Below are 17,745 nucleotides of genomic sequence, written 5' to 3'. Positions count from 1 at the left end.
GAGGCTCACTTTCTCTTAAGTCGGAAGATTGTGTGTTCAAGTTATATAATTTTTTACATTCATTCATTGGAAATTGGCATCACTGGCAAGACTTGCATTTAATTGAACATCTCAGATTATGAGAATGTTCTGGTGTGCCACCTTCTTGAATACAATCAAAAGATTTGATAGGCCAATTCATTGGACAATTAAGTGTCAATCACAATGCTTTGGGTCAGACTTCACATCTGCAAAACTGGGTCAGGATATCTGCTTTCATTTCCCAAAGGATATTACTGAACAAGATAACAGTTTATGAGAATTCAGCAATTTCATGGTCTGTGTTACTGATGGTTGTGTTTTAAACAAGATTTTATTTAGCTAACTAAAATTAAAACCCCAACAACTGTTACAAGTGAGCATCTGAATTCAGAGCAGAAGTAGATCACTCAGGCCTTTGAACATACTCCGCATTCAATTAGATCATGGCTGATTTGATTGCTCCAAGTTCCTGACTACCCCCGATAACCATTCAGCCTACCTCTGCCTTAAAAATATTTCAAGACTTTCTGTTGAAAGGCTCTCAGAGTTGGCGTTGCAAAGATTTTTGACCTTCAGTGTCAAAACAAAATTATCTGTCTTAAATGGGCTATCACTTTTTTTTTAAATGGTGTCCCTAGATATAGTTCTCCCACAAAAGAAAATAAGCATGCTGTCATGAGCCCTCAGAAGCTTGTGTTTCAGTCAGTTTGCTTCTTGCTCTTCTAAACTACAGTAGATTCAATCCTCCTCAGATGCTGCCTGAACTGCTGTGCTCTTCCAGCATCACTCTAATGTAGACTCAATCCTAGTCTGTAAAACCTTTCCTCATATGACAACCCACCCAATCCAGGTGTTAGTCTAGTAAATCTTATCTGACCTGCTTCAAATGTGTTTGTATCCGTCCTTTAATTACAAGACTAATCATTGACATGCTTCCTAACACTAACATGTCCATTTGCTTCCAAATGTGCATAATTCCCATCTCTCAGTATCTTCTCCAATAGAATCCCCACTATTGATGTCAGGCTCACTGACCTGTAATTACCTGGATTATATCTGTTTCCCTTCTTAAAACAGCAACATTGACCAGTCCTCGGGAGCCTCTTCTGAGGCCAAAGAGGATGGAGGGATATCTGTTAAGGCCCCTGCTATTTCCTCCTTCGCCTCCCACAGTATGCTGGGATAGATTCCATTTGGCCCTGGAGACTTGTCTACCTTAATGTATTTCAAGACATCCAACACTTCCTCTTTCATTATGTTGACCTGCCCAAGAGTATTCACACACCTTTCCCTAAGCTCAACACTCCTCACGTTCTTGTCTTGAGTGAATACCAATGTAAAATATACATTAAAGATCTTGGCCATTTCCTCTGGCTCCACACACAACCTCCCTTCTTTATCTTGGAGTGGGCTTATCCTTTCCCTAGCTACCCTCTTGCTCCTAATATATGTATAAAATGCCTTGAGATTTTCCTTAACAGTGGCCAAGGACATTTTATAGCCTGTTTTACCCCTCTTAACTCCCTGTTTGACTTCCTTCCTACTTTCTCTGTATTCTTTAATGGCTTCATCTGTTCTTAGTTACATAGATCTTGGGTATGCTTCCTTTTGTTTTGACTAAACTGATATTTCCCCAACCATCCAAGGTTCCTGAATCCTGCCATTCCTGTTCTTAATTTTCACAGGAACTTGTCTGTCCTGTCCTCTAATGAACTGGTCCTTAAAAGATTCCCACAAGTCAGATGTGGATTTACCCTCAAACAGCCTCTCCCAATCCACATTCCCCAATTCTTGCCTAATTCGGTTATAGTTGGCTTTCCCTCAATTTAACACCTTCAACCATGATCCACTCCTGTCCTTGTTCATAAGTACCTGTGTCAAAAAACTTAGAGAATTATGGTCAGTGTTCCCAAAATGCTCCCCCATTGAACCTTTGCTCACCTGGCCAGGCTCATTTCTCAATACCAGGTTCTGTATGGCCTCCCTCTTCGGACTATCTTTATACTGTTTCCATAACCCTCCTGGAAGCACCTAACAAGTTGCTCACCGTCTAAACCCCCCAGTACTGAAGGAGTCCCAGTCAATTTCATAGAATTGTCCTGGAGGACTTACAACAAAACCAAAGAGAGCTAGTTGTTCCTATTAATGTTACTACATTTTTAAGGTAAGTTAAGGAAAACTGTCAGGGACATCAGAGTTCTTTCCTTCCATCTCTTTCCCCTTCATCTTTGTATTGTTACAGGACTGTTCTGTTTTAGATTTAATGGCTCACCATAAGGTTACAATGTATCCTTGTCTCAGTGTGCATCCTGTGTTTCTCCCATAACCTATGACAGTAAGCAAGTTTGCGTGCAGATCTTTTGTAGCAAATTCCAGAGCTGAGGATGATGAAATTATTTACTTTGAACGCCTAGTTCTTTTTAACTGCATTTACCTCAACAGTTTGTCAAACTGTTTTTAAACTGTGTGTGTGCATCACTCTCGCATTAAAGTTTCATCTGTGGAATGCAGCAAGTCATGGGTGTGATGTTAGATTGTAATGTTAGATTACTATCCTGTGGTCATGCAGGATGGCAAAGGCAGTTTCCTATGCAAATAACTTTAAAACCATCAAATTATTTATGACCTGTCAATGGAAATGGGTGTAGGGACTGGAATACTTTGTTTCTGAGTTCCTGTGAAGTTATTAATAACTTTTTACTCTTTGGTTTGTTTTTTAATTTCATTTAGGCAATTGCAAATTCACAAAAGAAAGGTTCTACACAATTTCAAGCATTTACTGAAGGTAATTAATTTCCTTTTTTCAAAACAAAATAATAAAATACTATTGAATATTTCTGTAGACAAGGGACTCATGAAGTTAGTTAGCTAGGATCTTCATTATTATAATTAGTAGTCTAAGACTTTGTTTCCGACTTTAGTGATGCTAAACATTTCTCCGTGGTTAACAGCTTGTTCAAAGCTCTTTTCACTATTCCCATTATTTACTCCCGGCATCGTGTATGTAGAGTCCAAAATTTCTTCACTCTGTAAATTCATTGTTTCTAACCTTTGGTTTCTTTTAGGGCCTCTACTTCCTCTTCTGTTCCCTGCTCTTCTTGCTCTGTCTTCCATACACTTTTGTTCAAGCCCAATAGGATTCTGGAGTTTTTCTCCTACCTTCTTTCCTCTTTGATTTTTTTTCTCTCTGTTTCCTATATTTTTTCTATACTCATCTTTTGCCTGAATTCTAGTTTCTATTTCCTTGATCCTCTGCTCCCTGTCCTTGCTCCTGTACCTAACAACTTTCATCTGCTTTCAAAATTGCCATCAGTGCTCAGTCAGTAATGAAGGATGTTGTTGATCCATTCACCTTTTCAGCAACTGTCTTTTTATTCATTCGTGGGATATGCGCGTCAATGTCCTATTCACAGAGTCAGGCCCTTTGGCCCAAACTGGTCCGTGCCGACCAAACTGTCTGACCATGCTAACCCCATTTCCCTGCTCTTGGCCCATATCCTTCTAATCTTTTCCTATCCATGTATTTGTCCAAATACCTTGAAAATATTGTCAATGTACCCATCTCAATCACTTTCCGCTGGCAGCTTATTCCATATGCGTACCACCCTCTGTGTAAAAAAGATGTCCCTCAGTTTCCCTTTTTATTCTTTCTCCCCTAACCTTAAACTAATGACCTCTTGTCCTTGATTCTCTAACCCTGAGGGTAAATGACTGAGTGCATTCACCCTTTCCATGCCTGTCATGATCTTATACACCTCTATAAGGTCCCCCCTCAGTGTCCTACACTCTCAAGAAAAAAAGTCCTAGCTTGTCCAACCTCTTCCTATAACTCAGACTATTGAGTCCAGGCAATATCCGTATAAATTTCTTCTGCAGTCTTTCCAATTTAATAACTTTCCTTCAATGAGGTGATCAAAACTGAACACAATACTCCAGGTGCAGCCTGACCAATATTCTGTACAACTGAACATGACTTCCCAACTTCTATACTCAATGCCCTGACTGATGAGTGCCAGTGTACCAAAAGCCTTCTTCACTGCCCTGTATACCATGACTCCACTTTCAGAAAACTGTGAACCTGAACTCCAAGGTGTCTCTGTACCACTCCTTAAGGCCCTACCAATACCATGAAACTCCTACCTTGATTTAACTTTCCAAAATGCAAGACCTGTAACTTATCTATATTAAATTCCATTTGCCATTTCTCGGTCCACTTTCCCCAACTGAGCAAGGTCCTGCTGCAATTCCTGATAACCTTCCTCTCTGTCCATAAAACTGTCTATTTTAATGTCATCAGCAAGCTTACTAATCTTGCCGTTTACGTTCTCATCCAAATCATTGATATAGATAACAACAGTAATGGGCCCAGTACCGATCACTGAGGCACTCCATTAGTCACAGGCACCCAGCCCGATGAGCATCCTTTATTACCCTCTGCTTCCGACAATCAAGCCAATTGTGTATCCAATCTGCCAGCTTTCCCTGGATTCCATGTGATCGAACCATGTGGAACCTTATCAAAGGCCTTCCTGAAATCCATATAGACTATGACTACCAGCCTGCCCTAATCAATCTTCCTCCCGGTCTCTTGATGAAAGAACTAACAAATTTGTGAGGCATGATCTCCCACTCACAAAGTCATGCTGACTACCCCTAATCAAACTCAGTCTATCCAAATGCATATATTTCTTATCTCTCAGCATCTTCTCGAGTAACATACCCACCATAGATTCTAAACTGTTAAAATTACTGATCTAAAGTTCCCAGGCTTTTCTTTGTAGCCCATCTTGAATAATAGCGCAACATTCGCTACCCTGCAGTCTTATGGGATCTCACCCGTGGCTAATGATGATGAAAAAATACCATCCAGGGCCCCTACAATTTCTTCGCTAGCACCTTGTAGTGTTCTTGGATATATCTGGTCAGGACCAGGAGATTATCCACCTTCATACATTCTAATATATCCTACACCACCTCAACTGTGATATGGACTGTCCACAAGATATCACCACTAACTTTCCCAAGTTTCCAAGTTGTCATGTCTTTCTCCATGGTGAACACAGAGGAAAAATATTAATTGAGAATCTCGCATATCTCCTGCGGTTCTACATATACATGTCCACTTTGGTCCTTGAGGGGCCCTATTCTCTCTGTAGTTTTTCTTTTTCCTTTAATATACCTAAAATAACTGTTTGGATTCACCATAATCTTCTCAGCCAAAGCTATGTCATGCCCCCTTTTTGCCCTCCAGATTTCCTTCTTCAAAAAACTCCTGCATTCCCCATTTACCTTCAGAAATTCCCTCGATCCTAGCTGCCTGTACCTGAGACATGTCTCCATTTTTTCTAGTCAAAGTCTCAATATCTCTTGTCATGCAAGGTTCCCTATTCCTGCCAACCTTGCTGTTCACCCTGATGAGAACATATAGACCTTGAACTCCAGCTATCTCACTTTTAAAGGCTTCCCACTTGCCAGAGGTCTCTTTGCGTTCAATCACCCCCTGCAAGCTCCTGTCTAATTCTATCAAGATTTGTCTTGTCCCAGTTTAGAACTTGAACCTGTGGATCGGTTTTGCCCCTCTCCATAATTATTTTAAAATTAATAAATCTATGGTCACTGATCACCTGTCCTCCCCTATTTCCCTAGGTCAAGTTTTGCTCCTTCCCGAGTAGGACCCTCTATATACTGCTTAAGGAAACTTGCCTGAATGCACTTAACAAATTCCACCCCATCTAAGTCCTTAATGCTCTGGCAGTCCTGGTCTATGTTAGGAAATTTAAAATCCCCTACTATGACGACCCTATTGCTCCTGCATGTCTCCTGAACCTCCCTGCATATTTGTTCATCTAATTCCCGTTGACTATTTGGGGGCCTATAGTCCAACCCCAATAATGTCGCCATCCCCTTCTTAGCCCCATCCACAAAGTCTCACTGGATGATCCTTCAGTTCTTTCATCTCTGATTACTGTTGTGATACTCACCTTAATCAAAAATGCAACTCCCCTTCTGTCCTTTCACCACCTCTGTTCCACTTAAAGCACATTAAGCTGCCAGTCCTGTCCCTTCCTTAGCCATGTTTCTGTAATGGCTAGTATATCCCAGTCCCATGTACCTATTAGTGCTCTGAGTTCATTGACCTTACCTGTCAACATTCTGCATTGAAATAAATGCAATTTAAATCAACAGGCATTCCTTGTGCCCTGTTATGTTCCAGCCTAACTCTTCAACTTACTATTTCTGATTACTGTATCTCCTTCCAGCCTTGCACTTGCTGCCTGCTGTTGGGGATCCCATTCCCCCTGCCAATCTAGTTTCAACCCTCCCTAGCAACACTAGCAAACCTGGCTGCCAAGATATTGGTCCTCCCTCCAGTTCAGATGTAACCCCTCCCTCTTGAACAGGTCACCTCTGCCCCAGAAAAGGTCCCAATGATCTAAAAAACTGAATCCCTGCCTCCTGCACCAATTCTTTAGTCACACATTCATCTGCCATATCCTCCTGTTCTTACCTTCACTAGCATGTGGCACTGAAAGTAATCTGGAGATTGCCACCAATGAGGTCCTGGATTTTAACATTTTTTCTTAGCTCACTATAATCACTCTGCACGACCGCAACCCTATTTCTACCTGTGCCATTTGTGCCAACACGCACAGTGATTTCTGGCTGCTCACCCTCCCCCTTGAGAACTTTCTGCAGCCACTCTGAGACATCCTGGACCCTGGTACCTGGGAGTCAACACACCATCCTGGATTCCCGTTGGCAGCCACAGACTCTCCTCCTTATCTGCCCGCCTAACTATCCGGTCTTCTGTCACGAAGGTCCTGTTTACCTTTACCCTTTCCCGCTGCACCTCAAGCCATTAACCTGGCTACTGCTGCTTTCCCCTGAACGCCTCTCTTCTCCCCCTCCCTCCCCCAACCCAACCTGCAACAGTATCCAACGTTCTCTAACATTTGTGGGCTGTGCATGTTTACTGATTTCCCATCTGTAATAGCCCTTGAGGAGGTAACCCTGTGCCTTTTTGAAACACTGCAGCCCATGTGACATAGGTATACGGCAATGCTGTTATGGAAGGAGTTCCAGGATTTTGTCCCATTGACAATTATGGGTTGCAACTTCTATTAAAGTGTCAATAAATGGTTACTGTGTTAAGGTCCTAGCGGAATATAATAATGGCCCAGATTTAGCAGGGCCATGAGAACAAAATTGGAAGCATTTGTCATTATAAACTAGTGAAACTGACAGAAACTTCTGGCATCTGCATATGCGCAGTTAATTGTGCAAATTCAGATATTGTTGTTTCACTGGATGTGCTATTAAATTCTCCACAGATTTAAAAATAGCTGAATTAATTATATCTTTCCCCTTTATGCTACCGTGTTGCTGCTGGAAACCCTTAGAAAAAGTAACTTGTAGCTAGTTTTTAAACAGTGTGCTAATTCATAATTACTGAGGAAAAATATTTCTTGCTCTGGAAAAACAATAATTTAATGTTTGTATAAAATCTAGGCTACCATATTGATGCATTGTAAACATTAGTTCAAGAACATAAGAAATATAAGAAGGTCTAGTCCCCCATTCTTCCTCTGCCATTCAGTATAGTTATAGCTGATCTTCTACTTCAGCTCCCTTTCCCCACATGTTCCTTGTATCCCTTAATACAATGAAACCAAAAATCTATCTTTTTCAACCTTGTGTATTGTAAACAATCTCCATCAATCCCCATGACCCTACAACTACTACAACCAGCAAACCTTTGCAATGGTTCTAATGATTCTTGGGCTTCAGAATTTTATTGGCAAAAAACACAGGATTTGGTTTGGGTACAAATTTGCTGTTTATTAAGACCCTCCTGACACAAGTAATACTTCTACATTTTTCTAAGCAGTCTGTTCAGAGATGTTGTAGCACATTTCTAGCGCATGCGGGACTTGACCAGAGGGTAGGATACTACCACTGCACAAGAAGAGTCCGAAATAAAAATTCTAAGCTGATTTAAATGGAACAACTTTTTCTGATTTAAATCCCTCTGCAAATTAACCTCCATTCTCATCCCTTCCTCAGCAATCCCCAGCCAGAGTTTCAGAGCCAATGCAACCTATTAGGTAAAAGAAATTTTTAAGTGAAGAACCAAAGGCAAAACCATAGCTATTTCAGATCCCTGGTTTTGGTTGTTACCCTTTGAATGTTTTTAATCTCTCAATCCTAGTTCTTCACTGATTTGGTTCTTCACAGATGGTAATTCTGGTGAGAATTTTTGGTTCACAGACCAGATTGGTTGTGACTGCAGTGCTGAACACTTCATTCTTGTTCTTTTTATGGCGATCCTTACCAACATATCATTAATACATTTCCTGAAATTATCGTGCTTGATAGTCAATGCTTAGCGCCTTTTTTGATCCTTCGGGCTGCTCTAGACAGACCTGATCAGTGCTAATGTTATTTCCACAACTGAAAACAATCCAGTTCACCAAGGTGAGATATCACTGGCTGCATAGCTGATCATTATATGGAAGGGTTTGTTTCTTTCAGTGAAAGGGGTAAATGGATGTTGTCTGGAGCAATTGGTTGTGACAATGGCCTCCTCTTTCTTAATTAGGTTTCATGATAGTGATTATTCCATCACCTTGTTGTGATAATGTCCCAAATTTAACTCCCTATAATAGTATCATATCTGGTGTGAAATTAATGTAGCCTACCTTTGTGGTTGTGTTGAGGCCTGATTTTTACTTGTAGTATTTGTGTCTTTAAGGTTTATCCATCAAGTCCAGATAAAATACAATTAGAGGGGATTTCAATTCCACAGAGTACACTCAATAGTAGACCATCCACAATCCAATAGGGTAGACAATTCACATATCTTTAAATGAAGAAATTTCTCCTCATCAGTGATCAACCCCTTACCCTGAGACTGTCCTTCCATGTTCTAGTTTCCTCATCTAATGAAAACGTAAGGTGATCACCCTTCATTCTTCTAAACACAAACAAGTATCGGCCTAATTTACTGAACATCTTAATATATACAACCTTCTCATCCGCATCAGGAAATATTGCTGTACCACCTCCAAGGAATGGTATTCTTCATATGCAGAGAATACATATTAGCCATACTTGGCAATTTAGCCAGCAAGCAAATAAAGTTTATTAATTTGCCAGATAGCATGTCTTATATTATCTAGTATAAAGTTTTTTTTATTGGAGTTATTGATTGTAAGAATATCAAGAAAATAGCATAAAATAAACAAAGCTTGCAACAGCATGCTATTTGGTCCATGAAAATTATACTTTATGAATTAAAGAAAGTAAATTACCATACACACCTGGTTTAACATATATAGGAGTGGTTTACAAGGCAGCCAAGTGACATACTCAGTTGACATAAATCTTAGAAATACATTGACTGTATGCATAGAAATACTTTGCAAATTGAATGGCTGAGGGGTAATTAAAACAGATAATTAAATTAATCAGTTTTTATTTAGAAATAAGGGTCGAAGTCAAAATTGCAAATATAACCAGGTGATGTAAACTAAAGTGATTTGAAATTTAATATTGGAGAAATGCAACTTATTTGCAAGATGTAAGAACACAGGCTGCGATGTTCTGCAAGCCCTAATGCATTACAATTTTGGAAGAGACCAGGTGTGTTGCTGCCAGGTAAGATAGCCTGCATTGTCTTTAAATCTGTTCTGACGATTTTGATTCTGGCTTCTTCCAGTTTTGGTCTATCTTTCTTGACTAATAGCAGGTTCATGAGGGATATGAGGGTCAGCCAGTTTTTGCTGCTTTGATGACGATCTTTGAATGAAGTGTTGTTATGCCATGTGACGTCAACTGCAGTATAGCTTGCTTTTTTTATTCAAGGGCATTTCTTATAATGACAGTACATTTGTGACTAATTATGACATTGCAAAAAACTAAGAAAATATCTGAACACTTTCAGAATCTTAAAAAGCACAGTCTCTTGGATAAGTTTTATATTAAGAAAGCTTTGCTTATTGAATTGAATATGTGTCACATTATTTCCAACATAGTGCTTTTATCTTACACTTTGAGTTTGGGGTCAAACATGTTTTAGCGTATGTTCTGAGCTAACAGTTCAGTTTAGTGTAGTGCTGCTTTGTCAAAGGTATGTTTGTCAAAGGTGAAAAAACTTGCATTTATACAACATTCATAACCTCAGGATGTCCCAGCTGGCTTCACAATTGATTGATTACCATTGCAAAAGTATTTATTGTTGTAACGTAGGACTTGTGACAGCATAATGACAGGATAATCTATTTTAGTGATGGTTAAGGATTAGTCATGACATCATTGAAATCTACCTTGATCATCTTCAGCTTGTGTTACAGGATGTTTGACATCTACCAGAGGTAGCCAGACCATCTGCTTAATCTCTCATTCGAAAAGCAAAAGCTCTGACGGCACAATTTCCCGTCATTCTTGCACTAAACATTCAGCCTTGAAGAAGTGTTGAAGCCTCTGGAGTGTAACTTTATTCCATGAGATTCAGAGGTTAGAACTAATTACACTGTCTTGACTCAAGTTTGAGTGTAGGAAACATTCAACAAGATGAGAGGATGTTGGGTGAGGATCCTGCCTGATGAAATGCTAGTTTCCAGCTACGCATACTGTTGTTGATTTGGGTGGGGCTATTATGCTTGAAATTGATGTACAGTGTTTAATGAGATGCAGTGGAACAAAACGTTTGATGTGAAATGGGACAGAGCCATGGGGGAACTGGACATCTATGCCTCCTTATATTACTTATGTTATTGAATCAATGTTTACAATGCATCAATAGGAACAGGGAGCAGCTTAGGGAATTGGGGGGAAAAGGGGCGATCAGTCAAGTTTTGAAGCTGGGACGAGCAGCAAATTAGAGACATATAAATAGTTTCTGAAGATGTGGATACGTTAAATTGGAGGGGTTCAGAAAGGCTCTGATAATTAACAGATCAAATGGAGCAAAATAAAACTGTTCAGCTTCAGAAGACAACAAGTTTGAGATGGGATACAGGATCAGATGTTCCAGAGCAGATTTGCAAATGAGAAGATGAGAATTTTAAGACTCACTGTGTCATGTGATAGGGAAGCCATTGAGGACAGCATGGACTGGGTAATTGGGAGATCAGCAATTTCGCTTGAATAAGATTCCAGTGTGAACATCTGGACTAAGAATAAAGTTAGTTGTTAATAGGTTTATACAAAGTCAAATGAGCAGGCTATTAATTTCTTATTCATTGCTTATGGAAAAGTGTACAATGAAATTAATTTTCTAATTTTGAATAGAGCAGCCTAACAAAGAAGGGGAACATAGGAACAGGAATAGTCCATTCAGTCTTTCAAGTCTCTTCTGCTAGTTAAGGAAGTCAGAAGACACCATGTTATAGTCCAGCAGGTTTATTTGAAATTACAAGCTTTTGCAGCATTGCCCCTTCATCAGGTGAAGTGAGAGAGAAGCGCACAGGCACAGAATTTATAGGTAGAGAGATCAATGTCCAGAGAGATCAAAAGATCATACCCCTGGTGTGAGTGAAGTGTCGACAAGCTGAATAATAGGTCTGTGCAGGTGACCAAGAGAATCAGACAGTGTGAGTAAAGTGTCAACTCCTGAATAACAAATGAAGGGATGACCTATATTCCTATTAATTGAGACAGAGGATAATTACAAAAAGTTAAAAATAAGGTGGGGCTGGAGACAAACCAAATGACTGAAATAACATAATAGGTATAAGAGTCACATGCCCCGAGGGTCGAACCAAAGTAATAAGTAATGCAAAACTGTAAAAACTAATCAATACAGAGAGATCATGCCAATTTGTCAAGGTGATGGTGTCAAAACGGGACAGTAAGGAAGATTTTACAGGTACAGAACAGTGTGTTGGAGTCACATGTAGCATGATCCAAGATTGCGTACCCATGAAGACGACATCAACTATGATCTTGGGTTCATGTTGTGCTACATTTGACCCCATCACACTGTTCTGTATCTGTAAATTCTGCCCTTGATAAATTGTTACGATCTTTCTGTCTTAATCAGTTTGAACAGTTTGGATTACTTATGGTTTGGATTACTTACTCTTGATTAGGTCCTCGGCACTCTTCTTGCATTTAGAGGTATTTTGACCTGCCAGTTGAAATTAAAGTTAATTCTCATGCCCAAAGGCCAAGAATGGACATGGTACTGCAAGAAAACTTCTGTTCCCATATTGTAGTACCTGTATGATGGCGATTGATACATACAGGAGATAGAAAGAATATGAGATAAATGTAAAACAGGAAAGATGCATGTGAACCCTCAAAAATGCTGTGTTGCAACAAGGGCTCTTGCTTTAAATTTCCAACCTCCAGCCTCCAAATTTTAACGAGTTTAATAGAAATGGTTAGCTAAAGAATACAGAAATTTTCCCTACACAAGTGAAACAAAAGGAAGTGTAATCATTTAGTTAATCCAGTTAAATCTATAGTGTGGAAAGACAAGAAGGCGTGAAGAATGAAAACAGTTGATTTGAATTTCAATACTGACTGTAAAAAGGAGTCAATTTTACATACACAACAGCATGAAGTAGTGCTGAAGAAATAGACACATCCTATACCTGTATGCATATCGTTTAACTGAGAGCTTTGAGACTTTCTACATGTTGCAGTGTAGCTAAGATATATAAACTGGCAAGACCACGCTGAAATTAGTAGTAAAATGGGCACAATACCTTATCGGATATTGTTAATATGAGCCAGAACTCTGCAGCCCCAGAACAGTGTGAATAATTTGGTAAAATAAAGCACAATTGAAAAAAATTAGATGTATGATGTTGAGAAAACAAGAAGTCCAACAATCTATCCTCAACAACACCTCACTAATGTGTGTGAAGAAGCCCACTTACGAACATTAACATCTTATTGTACCTAATCTTACCTCATTTTTCAGGAAGAGTCCCAAAAGATTGGAAAACTGCTAAGATGTAATAGTAGAGCATTTTAAAAGCACATAATAAAAATATAACAAAGGCAGCATGGTTTCATGATGAAGAAATCATGCCTCACAAATTTATTAGGCCTTTGAAGAGATAACAAGAAGGCCAGATGAAGGGGAACTGGTAGATGTAATATAATTGGAATTCCAAAAGGCATTGGATTAGGTACCACACATTAGGCTAGTTAATAAAAGCCCGTAGATAGAGGATTGACTGACTAGCTAAAAGAAGATAAAGCATTGGGATAAAGGCTTGTATCTGGTGAGATTTCACAGGTGGGAACACAGTTAATCACAATATATATGAACAACTTGCATGACGAAGTGCATGCGCTGTCAGCTGTTTGCAGATGAATCAAAAATAAGTGGGAAGGCAGGTAATGAGGATGACACAGTGAATATTTACGAGGATATATAATGTTTAAGTGAGTTTTTATTCACTCATGTACCGGGCATTGTTGGCTGGCCAGCATTTATTCCCTTGATAATATGGTGGTGAACTGCCTTCTTGAATTGTTGCAGACCACATGCTGTAGGTTGACCCACAGTTCCCTGCAGAGAGAATTCCGGGATTGTCGCCCAGTGACCAGCCAAAAGATTTGTAGGTTAAGTGGATTGGCCATGATAATTAGCCCATAACGTGCAGGCTAGGTGGTTTAGCCAAGCTAAATGTGAAGTTATGGAGATGAGTCCAGGGACTGAGTTAGAGTGTGATATTCTTCGAGGGTCGGGTGAGGATTTAATGGGGTGATAATAGCCTCTTTATGTACTGTAGGGATCCTGTGCTTCTATGACAGTGAAGGAACAGTGAGATATTTCCAAGTCAGGATGGGGAGTTGCTTGGAGATGACTTTGCAGATGGTGGTGTTCTATATATCTTTTACTCTTGTCTTTTAGATGGAAGTGACCATGGATTTGGAAGGAGCTATCTAAGGATCCTTGGTGAATTTCAGTGCATGTTTTAGATAATACACTGTTGCTACTAAGCGTCAGTGGTGAAGGGACTGGATACTTATGGATGTGGAGCAATCAAGTGGGCTGCTTTGTTCTGACGGTGCCAAGCTACTTGAGTGTTGTTGGAGCATCACCCATCCAGACAAGTAGAGAGTATTTCATCACACTCATGACTTGTGTCTTATAGATGGACAAGCCTTTTGGGGAGGGGGGGAGGTGGCAAGAGTTGAGTAGTATTCCTAGTCTTTGACATACTCTTGTAGTAACCGTATTATAGGACGAGTCCTTTTCAGTTTCTGATCAATGGTAACCCCAAGTATGTTGATATTGGGAGATTCAGTGATGATAACACTACTGAATGTCAGGGGATGGTGGTTAGATTATCTCATATTAGATGGTCATTGCCTGGCATTGGTGTGGCATGAATGTTACTTGCCACTTCTCAGATATTGTCCATATCTTCTTGTATTTTTGGAATATGGAGATTGCAAGAGTTTTTTTTAAGATTTCTGAAAGGTGAGAGGGGCGAGAGTGGTCTTTGGATCACCGGAAAATGAGGCTGCAGAAGTAGTAATGAGGACCAAAGAAATGCAGAGGAACTGAGTAGGTAATTTATGTCACATTTCACGGTGGAAGATACTAGCAGCATACCAGAACTTCAAGGGAATCAGGGAGAAAAGGAAGTGCAGTAACCATAACGAAGGAGGTGGTGTGAAGGTGAGTAAATCATCCAGACTAGATGGACTACACCCCAGAATTGTGAAGGAAATAGCTGAGGAGATTTTAGAGGCATTGGTGGTGATCTTTCAACAATCACTGGAATCAGAGAGGATCCCAGAGGGCTGGAAAGTAACTAGTATAGCCCTCCTGGTGAGTTGGCACAAGGTGCAGGTGATATTGTACATATTACTCTTTTGTTGTCAGAGTCTTGCTTAATGTTGCTCATGTCGTGATCACTTTCTGATGACCTTGTTAAAGTTCCACTATTCGCTGGTACTACTGCTGATGTTTTTGATTATCTTTCTGTTTTTTCCAGCTTGGGTGCAGCTCAAATACAGACTCAGTTTCCCCTTATTTGTTTTTTTTTGTTTTTGATCTCAGTAATGCATGAACTTCGAGTCTCAACTTCGTAAGTAACGTTTGTTCATTCCAGTTTATCATAATTGGATCCTGTACACATGCAATTTGTCATTCCAGCAACTTCAGATAAGGGTTTGCATGCTTGTTGAAGTGTCTGCATCTACGTGTCCATCAGTGATTTGTTTCTTATTTCCTTCTGACCACTTGGAGGTCGTGTCTTGTGAGTTTCCACAGATCTTGCACATCTTTCTCTCAGTGGTGTGCATTTTTTTTTGTTATTGCTTCAACCCTGCCTCCTTTCTCTTGACTTAACTGAAAACCAGCCTTTTGAGTAGTAGTTTGTTTTGCCTACTTATGTCTTTTGTGCTCTGGCCTTTGATATTCTGAACTTGTCCTTTCCAGATTTATGTTTGAACTTAAGTGTGTAGAACTCTAAAACATTTGATCTGGCAGCTTTTCAACTGTGCTTGAATTTGTATTTGCTCACTTAATCTTTGAATCTTGTTATGAAATTGTTAACAGACTCACCTGAATCCCACCTCAGGTCTTGAAATTCATATCTGTGGATTCAACTATTAGATATTAGTTGGGGATGTATGCTGCAACTTTCAAAAGTTTTCTGAGTTTCTGCTGTTGGCTTCATTCAGCTCCCAGCTGTTAAATGTAATCCTTTCTCTCCTGTCCACAAAAGCAAGTAGCTGATAATTTCCTCTTCACTTGTGCCTTTTAGAGAGTTATTGATTGTTGGTTTGTGCTTCTTTTAAACTTCTTCTGACATCTTACTACAATCTACTTACTATTTCTTACTATGATCTGAAATCCCTACCTGCTTCAAGAAGACCACCATCATCCTCGTGCTAAAGAAAAATCGTGCAGTGTGCCTCAATGAAAACAATTATGAAGTGCTTGGAGAGGTTAGTCATGGCCCACATCAACTCCAATCTACCAACTTCCCTTGATCCTTTGCAGTTTGCCTACAGACCCAACATGTCCACAGCAGATGCCATTTTCCTGCCCTTACACTCATTCCTGGAACATCTGGATAGCAACGATACCTATTTATTGACGACAGTTCCGTCTTCAACACCATAATTTCAAACAGGCTCATCTCTAAACTCTGAGACCTAGGTTTTGGCAAGTGGATCCTTGATTTCCTGACTCATAAACCACAATCAGTAGGAATAAGCATCAACATCTCCTCCTCCATAATCCTCAACACTGGAGTGCCACAAGGCTTGTGTACTCAGCCCATGCTGTGCACCTTATACACTCACCACTGTGTGGTCAAATTCCACCCCAACTCCATTTACAAGTTTATAACGACAGCACGATTGTAAGTCTGGTATCAAATAATGATGGGACAGAATATGGGAAAGAGACTGAGTGCTTTACAACATGTTGTAAAGATCTCTCTATCAACGTCAGCAAAATGATGAAGCTGATTATTCCATTCAGGAAGCAGAATGCAGGACACGCCCCTATCTGCATCATTGATGATTAGGTGGAGATGGTCAAAAGAGTCTAGTTCCTGGGGGTGATTGTTATGGACCAGGCCTGACCCCCTCAAAACATTTCAAGAAAGTAGCCTGAACCCTAACTTTTCTAGTAGTTTTAAGCAGGTGTAGAGTGTATATTCCATGAGAGGTGCAGCTGGCCCAACCATTTTGTTTCAAACAAAACAGAATTTATATGCAAGATTACTGAATGAAACTCATACAGAAGAGAACAGAATACAGAATAACTTATCATATCCAAAAGCCGAACAGAATATCCCAATTTAACCATACGGTTCTAAATACCTGCAACAATCCCTATAAACACCCCTTGGCAAAAAAAAGGTAAAATCAAACACAGGGTCTGACTGGAGAGAGAGGGAGATGGCAGAGAGATTCAGCATGGAACACCGCCTTCAATGTAGCTGTTTCTTTAACCAACAGCCTCAAACAAACCTGACTACTTGCTCTGAATAGCCAGGGTGCCAAAACCCAACCTAAACCAAACCAAAAGATAGCTGAGCTGGGAGAACTGGCCACTCCCCTTTCATTATACAAGTGTATTTTTTTAAATTTAAAAGCTGCTTCAAGTAGATCAAGCCAGACATTTTGGAATCTGTGTCTTGTAAAACACTTTTGAAAAAAACCATGGACAACATAACTTTGTTAAAGGAGCCGTGTCATTACAGTGATGATCACCTACAATCTGTCCTGGTCCACTCACATCAATGTGAGGGTAAAGAAAGCATAACAACATCCCTACTACCTCAGGAGGTGAAAGAAACTTGACATGTCCATAAAGACTCTTCACAATTTTTTATAGAAGCAGCATTGAAAACATCTTATCTGGATGTATAATAGTGTGTATGTCAACCCAAGACAGCAAGAAACTACAGAAAGTCATGAACATAGCCCAGGCCATTACGCAAACCGGTCTTCCAGCTATTGACTCCATTTATACTTCCTACTGCCTCAGGAAAGCAACCAACATAATCATAAACCACTCCCACCTTGGTTATACTCTCTTCCATTGGGCAGAAAATATTAAAGTTTGAATACACATATGAATAGATCCAAGAATAGCTTCTTCCCCACTTATCAGACTTTTGAACAGACCTTTCACTCTGCACCTTCTGTGCAGCTCTAACACTACATTCTGCACTCAGTTCTCTTATCTGATACATTTGGTATGGTATGATCTGCCTATATCACGCACTTAAC

The 17,745-nt window shown here is 39.8% G+C and overlaps 1 protein-coding gene across 3 annotated transcripts in view; it reads left to right on the top strand.

The window, feature by feature from the left end:
• cep72 (centrosomal protein 72) overlaps positions 1 to 17,745 on the top strand; it is a 155,064-nt gene that overhangs the window by 93,879 nt on the left and 43,440 nt on the right. For all 3 annotated transcript variants that reach the window (XM_060849960.1, XM_060849959.1, XM_060849961.1), the window contains one exon: positions 2,752 to 2,806. In XM_060849960.1, coding sequence (XP_060705943.1) covers positions 2,752 to 2,806 — 55 coding nt within the window. The remainder of the gene's footprint in view (positions 1 to 2,751; positions 2,807 to 17,745) is intronic.

This window comes from Hemiscyllium ocellatum, chromosome 34, assembly GCF_020745735.1.
Source record: "Hemiscyllium ocellatum isolate sHemOce1 chromosome 34, sHemOce1.pat.X.cur, whole genome shotgun sequence".
NCBI lineage: Eukaryota > Metazoa > Chordata > Chondrichthyes > Orectolobiformes > Hemiscylliidae > Hemiscyllium > Hemiscyllium ocellatum.
This window is presented reverse-complemented; position numbering and strand designations above follow the sequence as displayed.